Raw genomic sequence first — 17,893 nt, 5'->3', positions numbered from 1 at the left:
ATGTTGCAGGATTCTTCATCATTCTGGTGGGTTGGAGGCCTTGTAATTATTGTGTGAAAAGCACAAAGCTACCTGGAGCAGTTGGACACCTCGATGGTGGCACCCTCGCAATTCCTGCCGCCGCAGCGAGGCGCCGGGCTGTCACATGACCTGGACCGGCACAAACACGAGCTGACGCCGTCCACGCCGTCGTCATTGTTGCACGCCTGCCACGCCGTCCAACCTCCGAAGGCGCCGTGTGTCGTCTGGTTCTGCATCTGAATGCCCAAGATTCAAAGCTGGGAGTGAGTCACATATTTGCAAGGCCCAAGTGTCAAGCCTCAACCGTCAAGTTTTGAGTACGACCCGAGTTACAGTGGCCTCAAAACATGTTAAAAAAAAAAAAAAAAAAAAAGTCAAGTCATGGTTTAAACAAGTCATAGGTGAAGTCTAACCTTTAGGTAAATAAGAGAAAGACCAGGACAAGCTCTTTGAAAAATAATGAGACTCTTAATTCTTGGACTTACTGGACATGCCGTGATGTTCTGCTTCCACTGGCTCATGTTGGTGCTGTCCTCCAGCGTAGTGCAGCGCCGCTGACGCATGTCCCAACCGCAGTAAGGATCCCGAGCTTCCAAACAAAGCCTGTAGGAGGCGCAATTGCAATTTTCTCAGAAATGGAAAGCAAAGCAAGCTGGTAAAAAAAAAAGTGTTATGACTGCGCATACATACGATGACCAATATTGAAATGTTCTTAAATGTAGCAATGTGAACTTGCTTCAAGTTTGGTAGCAATGGGACAATATTTCTAAAACGAATTTGACATTACAACAATTTGATTGGACACTTGGTTACTTCCTATTGAGCTGTGTTGTTAGATCAATAACAAATCCACTTTTTCCATCAAGTTGCATTAGCACAGCAGAAAATAAAAAGTAAATCTTCAGTCACCTGCCCAGCTAGCAGATACGCAACATCACCCGGTCAAATAGTCCTAAGCAGCAGCGAAGCAGCTGGACTGGCGGCTAATTGAATGCCGAGCCGCTAATGAGGAGTCTGGCGTAAAGGATGACTGTAGCGGCTCGTTAGGTTCACTTCCTGTCAGCCTTCACAGCACTTCCTGTCTGCGCCTCCCTCCATTAAAAGGTGCTATCGGGCACCAATGACGCGACAGCAGGCGGCCGCGTGTAATGGTGCGATTCAGGAGCTCAAGGTCGAGGGCGTCATTTCACCAAGGACCTCTCATTTGCCGATCAACTGCACGGAACTATGAGCACCAGTCAAAGTCAAAGTTAAAGTCACACATTTTTGCTCAATACTTGCTCTCTTCTCGCACAGCACTCAGACTTTTTTGATCCATAAGGACAACTGTGACTTTTTAAAATGAAATAGAATACATGTTTTTATGACTCCATGTATAGATTTATTGTGCAATATTTGTATCTGAATATTTGTTGTAATTTCAGCCGAATTTTCAAAAACTGAATAATTTTATTAGATTTTTGTCATTTTCGATTTTTTTGAATGGAAAAACATGTTTTTAATATTTGAATACTAAAATTAATATTTGAATATTTTTTTGTATTTTTCTCCTCTTATGTATCCTTATTTTGACGTGTGCATTGTGCCATCATCCCGCATGCTGAAAAGACGCCATTCAGACCCAACCAGCCGATTGTAGCGTGACAATGAACACTTCCTATTTAAATGACTTTAACTAATTTTTTTTGTTTATACGACATACCCACACACTCAAAGTTAATTCCCTGCGAGGAAGAGGAGGGATCGTACAGTATACAACGTCCTCTGACATAAAATCGTTTACGGGCGTATGAAAACAACTCTGGGCACTGAGCCACATGCTGCTTCACTAACGTGAGCTCAATGTTAAACAGGCCACTGGCCCACAAAACGACACCTCAGCGGCCATAAATCGTCCGCATTGTCTAGTGGCGTAATTGTCGCTTCCAATCGTTTGTCGTAAAAATCGTTGTCTGCTTTTACGGGTGCGTAAAAAAACTGCCGTGCGCGTGTATAAATGTGCCCATGATGGGCACAGCCCGATAAACGAGGTGCTACCGCTAGGGAATATTATGACACGCACTCCCGCCCTCCCTGGGGAGAACCCCGTTGACAGGCTCTCGCCGCTCAGCTTCTTCCCAGCGGCGAGGCTCCTTCCCCGAGGCGCAGTCGAGCAACGAGCAGGCTGAGTGATGCAACACTGAGGCCGTCCAATTAGAGGCACGGTGCTGACACCGCGTTGATGCACAGAAAGCATACCTCCACCAAGGCATATTATCAACATTCAGGCATTAGTCATGGCAAAATGAAAACATTTTTTTATAAATTAGTAATTTTTCATATATGTATGATTTAGTCTTCATTTGTCGGTAATTTTTTTTTCTAATATTTGTTCCATAAACGTTTTACGATACTGCAGGCAACGGGAGACTGCGGAGCAGCAAAGTTACTCGTAATTTATTAGTAAGTCTTCCAAGTGGTGTTTTTGGATTACTTGTGAAAGGTTGCAGATCAGGAAGGCATGACCCATCTTAGAAAAAAAAAAAAAGGACAACTTGTGTGAGTCACTGGAAGTAAAGCAACCTGGCAGCTAAGTTCGTGAGCGATTGCAGGCCGAGCGGCTAAGCTAGCGCCTTGCATCGATGCAGATAATGTAAATCAGCTCTCGGGGTGAGTTAGCGAGACGCGCGGAGGACGACACGGTGCCATTAGCTCCAGGTGCCAAGTGGCCGGGTCAAACGTAATCACCACAAATAGAGGACAACATGCGCACACACGCGCACACACACACACACACACCCCCACACACCAACATTGCACAGCAAGCAATCAGTAAAAGGCTACATATCATCTGCTGTTGAAAAGGTTTAGCAACGTAACCAAAAAACAAGATGGATGAGCTCAACGCTAGCTAGCGAGTGGATCAATAAGAGAAAAGAGCGAGGCATTAAAAGCACTTTCACTTAATTGAATTTGCTCGCAGGATGCTCACAACCGCCACAGAAAACGCACGACACCACCGCTTAGCGCGCAAAGCTAACAACTGCACAACAAGCACGCGGGCTTCACCGCTAACGTCGCGCGAATACAGGATTTTTTTTTTTTTTAATTGAAAACATATGTTCCATATAATTTAGAGTAAAAAAACATTTTAATTTTGCACTTCTGGTCATTTTCACAGGCTCTACTTTTTCAATTTGACCTCGGAACAGTACAAGCAGGACTTCTACATATCAGTCTGTTTTTACAGAACGTATCTCTGTACTTGTACTTAAGTACAGAGTGTGAGTACTTTTGCCAAACTATGCTAAACACACACGTGTACACACACACGCACACACACGCAGACTTCTGCCTTATTTTGACGTTACAGCTCAGCTCGTCTTTGGTGAAGCAATGAAGCTCATTAGAAAGACATTTTTCTCGTTAACAATGAGATGGCTCCTTTTTTTATTTTATTTTTTTTTAGTATGTGACCACAGCTGCCAACGTCGCACACTGCGTTCTTTGCATTATGTAAATTCTCCTCTTTTTTTTTTTTTTTGATAAGAATAAAAAAGAGAAAATTTCTCAAATTGTGTGTCAGTGTTCCTGTCCTCCTCCGATCCGTTGGTTCAAGCTAATATTAGCCAATGCTACAGTTACTTTTTTTTTTTTTTTACCATCGGAGAAGTTTCGACGGGCTGTCAAAATGTCCACCGACGTGAAGAGCCGAAATGACGGACACGTTGACACAAGTCAGGAGTGAGGAAAAGTGTCAGAGTGAGCGATCCCCAGCTGGAGGGGATCTTCGTGTTCCTCTCACTGCTGACATCTCATTAGATCAACTGCCTGACACCCACGTGTATATATGTGTGTGCGCGTGCGTGCGGAATTCTATAGCCACAACTTTAGCAAGAATATGCTAACATAAACAGCAGACACTAACGTAGCTTAAAAGTAGTATTTCAGTGACAGAAATAATAATATACAGGGATACAGAATAATATTTTAAATTCAAGATCAAGGTCCAGAAGATCAAAGCCCTTACTCAACCGTCCAATCACATTGCTCTGATGTCATCCCTGACTGGTGACATAATTGTGTTGGTATCCGAGGTCTACGTTAGGTAAATAGAGGCGAGAAATGCAAGGTGATTGACAGCTCCGAGATTAACAGGCTTTCCTTAATTTAAATAACACTAAACACACAATTATTGTCTATTATTCTTCATCTTAATAATGGATGGATACTAATAATATTCCCCGGTTCATTCCAAGGTAGCGGTGAGCCGCCCCAACACTTCCGTTTGCTAACGTGCTAACAAAAAGAGAAAAGACTTTTTTTAGGTGGTTAATTAATCCTGGCGGAGGACATTTTAATCAGCCGCTATAGGGCGGCGGAAACATTGAGCGGAATTAACTGCCAACAGAGAAGAAGAGAAGAGAAGAGAACAGAAGCAGCAGCCTCGACCGGCTTCCCTCCTTGGATGAACAAAGACTATTCATGGTCGGCTTCAAAGCAACACTGCGGGAAACCTGAGGAAAACACGGCACCTTAAACGCATCAGTGCGAGACAATGCAGGCTAACTAACAACAAAGGCCGAGGAGAATCAGGACGTCCTGCATTTACGACATTGAAAACATATTCTATCCGAGAGGAGTTGAAGGGTAGCAAGACAATTGAATGCTTCTGCAAACAATAAAGTGGAGCATATAGAGTGTAATATTGTAACAACAGTGTAATAACAATTCTAATTTAGTAGTGGAGACTACGGGGCAGCAAAGTGGAGACTGTCGTGTAATACTGAAGGAAAGTATTACAGCATAATACAACAAAGTGGACACTGCAGATGAGGGGTCCTCCATCCTGTTCCTCGAGGGCCGATGTTCTGCCTATTTTCCATCTCTCCCTGCTGAAACACACCTGATTCAAATGATCAGATAATCAGCGACAATCCTGAACACTTGAAACAGGTGTGTCGCAGCAGGGAGAGATGGAAAACGGACAGGACACTGGCCCTCGAGGAACAGGATTGAAGACCCCTGCTGTAGATTTCAGGAAGAGATTGTGGAGCATAATCAAGCAAAGTGTTCACTGTGGTGCAGTAAAGTCAATATAATACTGAAGCAAAGTGGAAACTGGAGGAAAATATTGCAGACTATGGCAAATAATCTAGGATTAGTGGAGACAATAGCGTATAATAGTGAAGTAAAGAAGAGAATGGAGTGAAATAATGCAGTAAAGTGGAGATTATGGCAGACTTTGCGGCAAAGTGGAGATTGTGGACTCACATTTCAGTGCGGTATGTGGAGCATCTCTCCAGGGGGATCTTCAGCACTCGGTCGCTGAGGCCCACAAAGAGCGAGCGGTCACTGTGCAGGATCTGCAAGCTCAGGATTGGCTGTTGCACGCCAGGTGGGAGGAGCTTCATCTCCTCCAGGTAGCAGCCTTGCAGGTTTTTGTTGGACGTGGCCAGCGCCTTCAGGATGCTGCCATATTCTGCGCATGGAAGAAGAAATGCTCCAGATTTTGCAGATGATTTCGACTTTGCTCGGTATGGATTTATCTGCACTGACCCGTGCCGATGTACATGACGTGATAGAGCGTGTCCATGCCCTGCACGATGTCTACCGCAAGGTGGGAGAAGCGGACGTCATCCTGCATGACGAGCGGGTCCACCGACTCAGGCTGCACCACCTCGTTCATCAGAAAGAGGCGCTGGGCATCCTGCAGGCTGCGCTCCGTCAGACCCTCGTTCGGACCCTCGTCCTCAATGGTACCACACTGACCATGGATGGGGAAGCCAACATGTTTGTCCTGTCCTACTGTGGTAGTGACTAAAGATGGTCAGAGTGAGACTAACCTGGAAGTTGCTGATGGGGTTGGGGGTGGGCATCCAGGTGGAACGAGGGTTCTCCTGGGAGCGGAACGGCCCGTTGAAGGCGCGTGTGATGGCGCTCAGGTTGAAGGCGCACACAGCCGATGCTGCGATGCTGTTGCTGGGTATGAAACACAGGACAGGAAAGGGATATGGAGGAATGAGATCGGGTAGGACGAAAAATGGGAGATATGGATCGGGGAGGTAAAGGACAGGACAGTCGGGAAAAATGTGACATATGGATATGATAAGGCACGGTAGAACAAGACAGGACAGGATGGTACAATAAATGATAGTTTTTATGGATGGGTTAGAACAAGACAGTGACAGAAAATTGTGAAATGGGAAAATGGGAGTTATTATGGCTGGTACAGGATAAGGTAGTATAGGACAGACCAGGAAAACAGGATAGGATGAGATGTTGTGGGCAAGGTCAGTGCAGGACATTAGAGGATGAGATAGGCAAGGAAAGGACAGGACAGTATGGGAGAGATAAATAGGCGGTATGACTTACGGAACAAAGCACAGAACAGGAGCGAAAAATGTGAGATGAGACGGATGGGACAGAACAGGGCAAGGTAGAACATCCTAGGATAGGACTAGAGAGAAATGAAAATGTTATGGATGGGTCGGAACAGGACAGGGTGGGAAGCATTTTGAAGCTAACTGGAGACATTTCAGGTAGGACTGGCTGACTCTAAAGTAAAAGTGCATTACAGATGAATAGACGTGGATTAGACAGGACGGGACAGGACAGGACAGGACAGGAAAGTTCCAGAAAAACATTCGTTGTAATTCCACGTCTTCATTGCGTTTAGAGTGTTCCTTCATGTCATGATGCTTTCCCCTTTAATGAACCTGTATAGCCGACACGAGCACGCCTTGTTTGTCTGCGAGCTGAGCTTCTCTATCAGCTCTGTGTAGTCAATAAGAACACAATTAAAGTCTCACTTGGAGAGCAGGTGTCACATAAGCAAGAGAGAGTGAGACAGAGAGAGCAGGTAATGACTTCCTTCCTTCACTGACGCTGATTTTTCTTTTGTTTGTTGCTGGGCTCGCCCACATGCTTGTCCATCGCCAACAGGCACAAGCCAGCATGCGTCAGCAGGTCTCGGCGAGACTTGTGGGAGGCCGACAAGCAATGGTAGACTTTGTGTCTTTTCGTGTATGGCTTACGGAGACGTTTTTGTGGGTCTACTCGCGATTGATATGTCGAACAAATTTCCAGTTGTTGAGCAAAACTGGCTTAGGCGGCCGAATTTTCAAATCATTTGAAATATAACTGTAAATGAGAAAATGACCTTTTTTTTTTTTTTAGCAAAATATCACTTTCATACGTATTTTTGGGCATGACGTCTTGAGACTTTTTTGTGGGTCTACACGTTAGACATCAACCAAAATTCATGATGCTAAGTGAAACTGGATTTGGGTGCTGAATTTTCAAAAGATTTTAAATATTACAGTAAATGAGAAAATGATCTTACAATGATCTATTTGAAGAAAAAAAAATGTTAGACTTCCTATTGGCCAAGGCTTCTTTTTTGTAGGTCTGTTAATGATCGACATGGCAACTAAATTTCATGTTGCTAAGTGAAATTGGCAGGGGGCTGATTTTCTAAAAATTAATGAGCTGTATTATTAGTTATGTTTTATGGTTAGCCATCAAACCTGCCTGCCATGTTCCGCCCACAAGCAATGACCAAATCTCTAATTCTTCTCAATCAAGCGTATCCATCTGTTTGGTATACGTGCTTCAAATTTGTTAAGAGATTGGGAAAAAAAAAGTCTAGGAGTGTAGCTTGTCTATGAAAGACGACTGGAAGCGGCCAAAATGGCCCTAAATTGCCTTTTACGAAGCAAAATGTCAGACTCCCTGTGTCCAACCTCATTTCGGTGCTGAAAGTGAAACAGCCATAAACACACTGAGGCCATGTTTCAGCACGGTGACGTCCAGTGTGGCAGAGGACAGAGGGAGGAAAAAAAAAAAAATGGGGCTCGCTCGTGAATTACATACATATTTTCACACAGCGCAACTACGGCAACGTTTATTCACGAGTCAGCAAACACCTGCACAAAAACATAAAACGTAACGCTAGGTAAAGCCCGTCGCCCGTGTCGACCTACTCCGAGAACGTCTCCGGCGTTGGCGTATTTGCAGCTGGAGATCATAAACAAGCGGTAACGACATTCAACGTTATGCTTCCTCGCCGTGAGTCACATGATTGCACTTGATGACTTTTCAAAGGGGATTTATGCGTCCAAACATCAGCAATCAAACAGCGGAGGGGATTCAGAGGCGTGATTAACGGGCGGCGTATGCGCAATGGCACCACCCGCAGGCGACTTGATGCATTTCAGTCTGTCCGATATGTCAGAAAATGTTTTGATTTTTGAATGAGTGCTATGTGCTGGCCATGACAATTGAACCAACTGAAAAACGTGATAAAATTAATAAAAAAAATAAATAAAATACGCTCTCAACTTGGTTATCTAAGACACAAATCATCTACCGATATTATTAAAGTTAAGAAAGTGGTTTATTGTCTTTACATTTATTTATTTTTTTATTTTAGCATTACCCATATAGTATATAGTCCATGCTTCAAATTTGGTAGCCATCCAATCCAAAATCCAAAATCACCCGAAAATGGTTGCTCCATGTGACTTAATGCGTAAGACAATTTGAGACTTTTTGGGGGGTTTAATATTTTGAAATGAAACTGAATTTTGTAAAAAAATGGAAGGAAATGTGAAAATGACCAAAATGGCCATTTCAAGGACAAGTGACAGAGTGCTCTTATCTTTTCATGCATGACTTCTAGAAACCTTTTTGTTGGATTACTCATTCATGAAGGATATTCTGTTAAGTGAAATGTAAAAAAAACAAAATCGAAGGCCTGTGGAAATGGTCAAAACACACCGAAAGGACCACTTTGAATCAGTATGACATACTTCCGGTATCTTTTTGTGCATGGCTTCGACAGACATTTTCGTCACTTCACTCACGATAAACCAACCAAATATCACGTTGCAAAGTGAAACTGATTTTGGGGCTGAAGTTTTCAAAATTACAAAGAAAACCTGGAAAGGACCCACACGACCCTGAAACAGCTGCTTCAAAGCGACGTGGCAGACTTCCCGTTTCTTTTCATGACTTCTTGAGACTTTTTTTTTTGTGGGTCTACTCATACCTCCCAAATTTGCATTGCTACATTATTTTTTTCTGTCTGGTCCACTCCTCGATGAGAGCATGTCGAGTACATCCAAGTGAGTCACAAAAGATAAGGCGGCTCATAATTAGGAAGTAATGGCGGCTTAGCTGCCATCCAATTAATTAAAAGGTGGCGGCGGCGGCGGCGGCGGCCTCTCTGCTAAAGTCATCACATTACTTTGGACAAGCCTCCTTCTACAGGTACTAATTATTTTCATTATCAATCCATCATCCTGCGGAGGAGATTAAACGCTGCGGAGGAGAGAAAAGTCATCTCCGCTTTTGTTGTTGTTTGGTTTGACAGTTTTAGTCATGTGATGTGCTTTTTAGCTTGTAAAGTACTAAAATGGCTACATCCATCTTCCGTAAGAAAAAAAAAAAAAAAAAAAAAGCCAGATGGAAACGATTTTGGATTGTTGTTGGTGAAACAACAATGTGGAGACGTTGAGCGTGATAGTCACATGTGTAACCAGACAACATCTGCGCGTGAGCCCATAGGAGCTTTTTTTTTTGTGTGTGTTAGGAAGACAAAATCCCATCATTCCGGAACAAACCATTACTGATGTTGCGGCGTAATCTCATGAGGAGCTTGTGTCATGAGTCATTAGTTAGTGTAAGGAAGGCGAGTAAGAACCGGCACCATCAGTAACGGGAAGAAAGCACTCCGAGGAAATTAGTCACCGGAAACACAGCAGGTGTTCACTATTGCAAAGGAGTAAAAGCACTATGTCCTATTAACGTCACGAGACAAAATGCTGCTTGTTCGAGAAGTGTCTGAGTGTGGGTGTTTAAAAAAAAAAAAAGACATTCTTCTAGATGTGATGCGTTTGGAAATGGTTGTAGCTCGCTGTTCTGTGATTGTAATAAAGTGTTCGAAAAGATGTTCCGGAGATGTGATCCGTTTGGGTGTAGTCATTAAAAAAAAGGTGTTCAAGAGCTGCATAAGTGCAGTTGTAATTCGGCAGCAACTGAAAAAAAAAAAAAAAAAAAAGTAGAAATTGTTGTCGATGTGATGCATTGGAGTGCCGTCTGAAAATAGACGCACGAGATGTGATGCGTTCAAGCAGAGTCGTTGAGAAAGCGGCCCGTTAGATGTGAGGCGTAGTCGTAAAAAAAAAAGTGGTCCTCTTTATGTGAATCAAAGTTCTCTAACTCATATTTTCAAGCACACTCTTAAAATAAACAGATGTGATTTGTTCGATTACATTTTTACAAAAAAAAAAAAATTGCCTCTAGATGTGATGCGTTTGTGTGAATCTGTCAAAATAAAAAATAAAAAAAATCTCGTGATGTATTCATGTGCGGTCTTGTAAAAAGACAAATTCAAGACATTCAGGCTTATAATATAATAACGTAAAAAAAAAAATCTATTTTCTTCTTGTGATGTGTTCATGTGCAGCCGATCTGGACATTATGAGACTTGTAGCTAATAAGACATCGAGAGAGTGGAACATCAATCTGCTCGGAGAAGGTCTTAAAACCTTGACCTTTAACGTGCTTGTCGATAATTTTCTTTCTAATCTCTCGAGACAACTCCCTCCTTCGCTTCCTCTAGTCCGTGTTTAGTTTTGTTGGACACGCCATATTATCCATAAATCACAGCGACACACAATTCTGCTCAACCAAAAAAAAAAACAAAAAAAAAAAAAAAATCATTGCCTGATTTTCATTGGTTGATTTTCACTAAACTGACTTTGTGCAACTCACACATTGGTGGTGAAGATGGCGTAGATGAGGTCCTGCTCGGGCAGGTGGAAGGTGCTCTGCAGCTGGTTGTAGTAGAAGGGGATCTCGCCCGAGCGCGAGCAGTTGAGGCGGGCCTTCATGAAGGTGGTCCACGTGTCCTCCAGCAGGAAGCGGCCGCCGATGTCGTTCTTGCATACGCGCGCCACCCGCGAGTACACCGTCTTGCCGCAGTCGTGCTCCACCGCGTTCTCTCGAAGGAAGAACAAGGTGAACAGGCCCATGTCGTACGCAGAGATGAAGTGCGGCTCTGCCGGGGGGAAAAGACGAAAAGGAAAGGAGGCTCAGTTAAGTGAGTTTGAAAGATTTTTTTTTAAACAGTTTTTTTTTTTTTAAAGTGCTTCATTAAGTCTATTAGTTTTGGTATTTGTTTTAGTTTTATTAATACAGGTATGTCATGTGTGAAACGGATAAATGGATGACTGGCTCTATGAGAAGGCAGAAATTAATTCACAAAAATGAATAAGAAGCCCGGTGTCACTCAAATTAGTTATAGTTAGCTACATAAATTTTTTTTTTTTTAGAAAACACTTTTTTTGTTTACGCAATTTTTTTTTTCAATTGTATTTATGATTCTGTTTTATTTATTTTTTATTGATTATAATAACCTTGGTTTCGGCACAAACTTGTTCTGTAGATTTGATGTTTTTCGGCACAATTTAAAAAAAATTACGTTTGGCTGCAGTGGTAAAAAAAAATAAATAAAACTGATTATAAAGAAACTTAAATTTGGGCAATGTCAGGAAAAAAGATGCTCTCTAGATGAGATTCAGGCACATTCAGAAAAAAAAACGTCAGTGTGATGTGTTCAGGTGTAGTTGGGGAAAAAGATTACTCTGGATGAGATGTATTCATGTGTCGTAAAAAAATAAATATTATTTTGGGGTCGAAAAGGGGCTCTACATATGATACATTCAGGTACAGTTGTAAAAAAAGATCCTCTCGAAACGTGATGTTTGCATCCAAAGACCATTCTCGATACAATGCATTCATGAGCAGTCATTAAAGCAAACACGCTATATGCAATGCGATCAGTTGGACGTAGATATGAGATGAATTGTTGAGACACACTCATTAAAATGAAATGACCACGTCGTAAAAAAGATTTGATGCATCCAGGCCCGGTCGTAAGGCAAGAGTTTCTGGAGATGTGACATGATGGATGAGTCATAAAGAAGCTCTAGACGTGATGCATTCAGGAACTGTTGTTAAAATCAAATACAGTCTAGAGGAGATGCATTTGGGCTAGGTTTAAAAAAAAAATAAAAAATAAAAAAAACACACTCTCCAATAGTGATGTTCAAGTTCATGGGCTATTCCGGAAATTTTAGGTGCTGTCATAAAGAAAAAAAAATTCTCAAGATGGTGTATATTCTGGTGCAGTTGTAAAAAATGTTTTCCAGAGGTTGTGTGCTTTAAAAAAAAAAAAAAAGAAAAAAAAGACACTGTCAAGGTGTGATGCGTTCAAGCGCCGTTCAAAAAAATATGTTCTCAAACGTTCAGAAGCAGCGGTAAAAAAACAACCAAAAAAAAAACCACACACACAAAAAAAGTTTAATGTGTGTTTGGTCGTAAAAGGCAAGAAAAGCCGAGCGGAGATATTTGCAACATTCATCTTCTCCCCTTTGGGTTCTGCAGCAGTGATGCATTCAGGTGCAGTGGTCTTTCCCGCCGCTGACCCCTCACCCGGCTATTATTGCATGTAATAAAAGTGCCAAAGGTGTAAACGAGAGAAGATGAAAAATGGGCGTTGATAAACAGGCGTGATGTTTTGATGGCAAATCCATGCGGCGACTTGTCTTTAACTTGACGCTTGTGCTGCTTTCTTGCGCGCGCTGACACCAACGCTTGATTCAGGGCCAATAACAGGATGACGCACGGTAGAGAAGTGAGGAGCAGCGCCGCTTTGCAGCAGCAACGTTTGAGTTTGGATCTATTGTCATGTGAGCAGCGAAGACTAGCAAAACCGCATTTGTTTCATTGAAAACATGTGTCTTTGATTTCTACAAAAACGTACATTAGGAAACTGATGTTTACATAAACACATCGAAACTAAATACTGTCTCGGATGTTTCAGACATACTTGTCTGTTTTTTTTTTTTTCAAAAACACATACATTAGGTTCAGTGAAGACTCGGAATTGTTTTTGATGTTTCGAAAACATACATAAATCTAGTTGAAGACTGAATTGTCTTCGAGTTCTCACATAAATGGTCTTGGATGTTTACAAAAACATGTATGTGAGGTTATTTGAGGGTGAATTGTATTTGATGTTTTCAAAAACACGTTAGGTCCATTGAGGACGAGATTTATTTTTGTTTTTTAAAGCATGTATGTTCATTTTAGGCTAAATTGTCTTCCAGATTCTTTGATGACTATACATGTGTCTTTGACATTTACAAACGCGTTCGATTGACTGCTGACTTACATATCAGATGTATAAAAAAATAAAAAATAAAAAATAATAAATAAAAAATAAAATTTTTTAATTTAAATGAAAAATTAAAAATTAAAAATTAAAAAAATCTGAATCTTTGATGTTTAATAAAACATGCTGGGGAAAGCCCAAAAGCACAACATAAGGTTCATTGAAGATATTTTCTCTATGAAACATAAATGTTAAATTCCCCGATGACTAATTTGTTTTTAACGTTTACAAAAAACATTACGCGCTTCTTTTCGAGAATATGGCTTCGTTGTTAACTCGACTGTCAATTGTCTTCAATGTCTGTGGATGAACAATAAATGCATGAACGCACGGCATCACTTTGATGTTTTACAAACACAAACTGAATCATTAGCTTTATCAAAGACTCTTAATTGTCTTCATTCGACTAATTGAGTTTCGAGACTGCAGTCGACGGAGTGGAACTGAAATTTCCGCAGCGTCTTGAAAAGGTGAGCACAATTTACTCTGTGCTAAAATGACATTTGAAAACCCGCGAGGACGTTCATCCCCCGGGAATCGCTGTCCTCTGCTCATTTGCATACTCCGCCTCCATTATGCCACAGGTGACATTCAAAGAAAGATGTCCCCTTTTCCGTTTTTTTCTTTCAGTCAAGTTTTTGTTTTCTTCTGAGCGGGCGAGCCGCTAGTGTGAAAAAATAATGAGCCGAGAAAATATTCCACCGTGTTTGGTTTCATTTGTTGGAAGCGACATCGCCGCTTTTGCATCTCGTGTGCACACAGAGGAGTCATAAAGCGTGATTTTCACAAATGGCTCCATCATCCATAAAGCGGAGCGCAGCGATGGGGACATCATAAACAACGAGGTGGAGGAAGTGATGGTGGTGGGATGCCGTTTTGTGCACGTGATGGATGCGGCTCTGGGAAACGGAAGTTGACTTTTTGGGGGATTTGGTTGCACTCACCCCAAAATCTCTACAAGCAGTTTGTCTTTGTCGGATGGCTGCAAGTGACCAATCACTTCTTGTGACTTTTTTTGTTGGTCTACTCATGGTAGACATGCCAACCAAATTTCATGTTGGAAAGTGAAACTGGCTTTGGGTCCGGATTTTTTTTATAAATAAAGTTGTATTGTATCGTGTGTCTTTTCATATAAAGCTTCTTGAAACTTTGTTAACCAAAACTCATATTGCTAAATTAAACTGACGTCAAGGGGTTCATTTTTCTCCCCCCAAAAATATTGTTGGGTTATTAGTTTTGTCTTTTATGGTGAGTCATCAAATTTTACTGCTATGTTCCGCACACATGCAGTTATCAAAACTAATTTTTTCACAATTTAGCATCACACATCTGTCTAGTATAAGTGTGTAAATTTTCTGACAGAAAAAATCTAGAAGTGCTTTGTCTTTAAAGGACCTCTGGAAGTGACCCCCCAAAAAATAATCACCCCGAAAATATTTTTGTGGGTCTACTCATGATAGGCATGTCTACCAAATTGGATTTTGCGAGGTAAAACTGGGGCTGAATTAAAAAATAAAACGACAGAAAAAGCAAACCCAAGCAAATTTAAATGCAATACACAGTCGTCCATGTGTCGAGTAGTTAACGCTTGGTGCCATTCCGACACATGACGTGAGAGAATTGGTCAGCACCTGGCTGACGACCAATCCCACGAGGGAACAGATTGATTGGATCCAGCCCCCACCTTTATCCACCCCCCTCCCGCTTTGCGCCGTCTGAACCAGTGCGGCGGCTTAACGCTGGAAATGAGATTTTCATTCTCACCTTCCAATCCAGTAGAAAGGCAATTCTGTAACACTGACAGCCTGTGTGTGCGCGTGTGCGTGTGTCGTGTAGGGTGGTGGTAGTGTGTAGACAAGTGCCGGGGGGGGAAAGTGGAGGCAAGTTTCTGAGTGTGTGTTTGGGTTTAGTGAGGTGTGTGTGTGTGTGTTTTCGTGTAGCTAGCGTCAGTTGTCAGATTTGCGTGAGTGCGTATGTGTGTGTATTCAAATGTGTGTACTGAGGTGTGTTTTTTTATGTTGAGTGTGTGTGTGTAGTAACTTGTGTGTGCGGGTGTGCGTGTGTGTGTAGTGAAGTGAGCATGGTCAGGTTTGTGTGTTGTCAAGTGTTTGCGTGCAGTCAGGGGTGTGTGTGTGTGTGTGTGCTCAGTTGTAAGCGCGTGGTGAGGATCGCGTGTGTGTAACTTCCCGCTAATTTATATTGCACCGTATGGAAAACGATCAATGAAGGTGTATTGCATTGTATTGTACGACTTTAAGAGTGTAAATATGAAATGTGTGTGTGTGTTTGTGTGTTTTTGGGCAGGGGTGTGTGTGTGCGTGCGTGTCTCAGGACTTGTGTGCCTATGTGTTTCAGTGTAGTGACGTGTGTGTCTTTGCGTCTTTGTGTGTAGTGAAGTGTGTGTGTGTATGAATGTAGATGTGCGGGTGTGTATTCGGGGGGTGTGTGTGTGCGTGTCTGTGTATTCGTGAGGTGTGTGTGCGAGTGGTGAGGCAGTGCGTTTACATGCGAATGTAGTCCCAAGAGTTTGTGTATCCAATTGTGTCTGTATGTTTGTGTGTAGTGAGCTGTGTGTGTGTGTTTGTCATGGGGCATGTGTACGTGCGTATTATGGGGTGTCGTGGGTTGTAGTCAGGTATGTATATATGGGTGTACTCAAGTTTGTGTTTTGTGAAGTACGTGTGTGTGTTTTGTGCGGTGTGTGTGTGCGTGTAGACAGGTGTGTATGCTCGATACAGCAGTACTTCCAACCTCCCCCCCATACTGTGAGGAATAACGACATTGCTCACTGATCATCAGTGTACGCTTTCCATTTTCGTCCCTAGCTGCCCTTCCACAAACTTCCTGACACGTCTCCAGTGATTCACACTTCCTCACTTTCATCTCCACTTCCCTCCTTGCCAAAATGTCTCTTACTTCAGCAAAACGTTGTGTACATTTGAAACCGACACAAAAGAACAAATGCAGTCACAAAGCCATGCGTTTACCGTTGAGCCACTTGGAGTTGTACTGCGCGGTGCGTAGCGGCGGCATCCCGCCCAGGCTGCGATAGATGACGGGGTCGCGTCCGGAGAAGTCGATGACGGTGGCGGCGTAGAGTTCTCCGCGCTCCGTCAACACGGCCGTGGAGTTGTGGCGAGGGTCGTACGGGCAGCGGGCCACGCCGTTCACGCGCTCCAACACCTTGCTCATGTTGCCCACCTGGAACAATGCACATTTAAATTGACGTTGCGATGTTGGAGAAGGCGAATGTTGCGATGGAATGCCTCAAAGCAGTATATTATCTTGCGATTTTGGTTATTATCAAAAAAACCTTTGGAAAATGTCTCTCGATCAGCTCTTTAATTCAACTCAGCTGTTTTTGATGTCGTTGATGTATTGGACCAAACAAATGTACATTTAATTTTTGTACAAAATTAAATGACAACTTCATTCTAATAATTGTTTATTTATTATGGCGATTGCATTTCAATTTCAACAAATATAAGAGTGAATCATTGGTGTGTGTTGGTTTTATTGGGGACGTTGGTGCCTGGTACCTCTCTGGTGGTGCAGAGGGGCTGGAAGGCGTTGGTTCCGCAGGTCATGACTTGGGTCTTGTTCACCAGCAGCACTCGGATGTAGTTCTGACACTCTATCTGCACAAAAAAGGCACCACAACACAAACGTTAGTTCGTTCGTCCAATCCATCTGGTGGATTTTGGTGCGACCCTTTTCCTGTATTAAGTTTGCACAGGCGCACGGGAGAGACGGTTGCTGTAAATGATCAGAATAGAATTAGCTTTTGAATATGTTTTTTAGCATGGGAAATGACAGTGAAACAATAATTGCATTGAATCGAAGGACTTTGTTTTTATGAGACATTTGGGGGTCGATGGACAACTCAGGCACCAGGCAATTAGATGCGTTTGTCTTACGGCAACTTTGCCAGCGTGAATGGCTCGGTCATTTGTCGTCCTTTGTGCTACGACAAAGACGAGTCATGATGCCAGGCAGCTACTTTCAAAGAGAATTGATTGGGCGCCTTTGTGAGTGTGTGTATACTGTGTGGGTGTGTGTGTGTGTGTGTGTGTGTGTGCGTGAATAAGGTTGCAATCAGTACAAAACTAGTCGAAATCAGACAAGCGAGCTAATCGCTGCGATAACGATCAGAAAAAGTTGATTTTCCAGAGAAATTCTCTGTAGCGTTGCGTGCATAGGTGGGGCTCTTTCAAGTAAGCCATCTTTTGAGTTTCAAGCCAACATTTGGGTTTCAAATTAGGGTGTCAAGTCAGGGTCAGGGTTTCAGATAGGTTTTGGGTTTTAATCTGGGGTTCGAGGTAGGGTAGGGTTTCGGGTTGGGTTTCAAGTCTAGGCTTGGTTTTCAAATTAGGATTTGCCACTGCACTCGGTAGCTAATAGAAGGATTCACAAGAAAAAAAAAAAACAGATTGGTTATTTTCACAATTGTGAAGTGATTGGTGGATTGTTGAAGTTTTTCACCCTACCTCCGTCTTGCCTTTGCTCTGACAGGACCTCCTGGTCTCATCGTCGGGTGACCATTCTGTCGCCTAAGAAACCAGGGGGGAGGGAGAGAGAGAGCGAGAGAGAGAGAGAAAGAGAGAGAGACAGAGAGAGAGAGATGCCGACAACCAGTCAGAAAGCACAATT

At 42.6% G+C, this 17,893-nt stretch overlaps 1 protein-coding gene across 3 annotated transcripts in view; it reads right to left on the bottom strand.

The window, feature by feature from the left end:
* Positions 1-17,893, bottom strand: part of sema5ba (sema domain, seven thrombospondin repeats (type 1 and type 1-like), transmembrane domain (TM) and short cytoplasmic domain, (semaphorin) 5Ba) — a 69,589-nt gene that overhangs the window by 11,133 nt on the left and 40,563 nt on the right. For all 3 annotated transcript variants that reach the window (XM_088315117.1, XM_088315118.1, XM_088315120.1), the window contains exons 6-14: positions 17,731-17,793; positions 16,783-16,881; positions 16,231-16,444; positions 10,780-11,065; positions 5,847-5,982; positions 5,560-5,767; positions 5,275-5,482; positions 507-624; positions 73-257 (exon numbers count right to left, since the gene is read on the bottom strand). In XM_088315117.1, coding sequence (XP_088171243.1) covers positions 73-257; positions 507-624; positions 5,275-5,482; positions 5,560-5,767; positions 5,847-5,982; positions 10,780-11,065; positions 16,231-16,444; positions 16,783-16,881; positions 17,731-17,793 — 1,517 coding nt within the window. The remainder of the gene's footprint in view (positions 1-72; positions 258-506; positions 625-5,274; positions 5,483-5,559; positions 5,768-5,846; positions 5,983-10,779; positions 11,066-16,230; positions 16,445-16,782; positions 16,882-17,730; positions 17,794-17,893) is intronic.

The sequence above is a fragment of the Idiotropiscis lumnitzeri genome, chromosome 14 (genome assembly GCF_059441095.1).
Source record: "Idiotropiscis lumnitzeri isolate Australia: NSW breed Sydney's pygmy pipehorse chromosome 14, RoL_Ilum_1.0, whole genome shotgun sequence".
In the NCBI taxonomy this organism is placed as follows: domain Eukaryota; kingdom Metazoa; phylum Chordata; class Actinopteri; order Syngnathiformes; family Syngnathidae; genus Idiotropiscis; species Idiotropiscis lumnitzeri.
The sequence above is the reverse complement of the archived record's forward strand: the minus strand, read 5'-3'. Positions and strand labels throughout refer to the sequence as shown.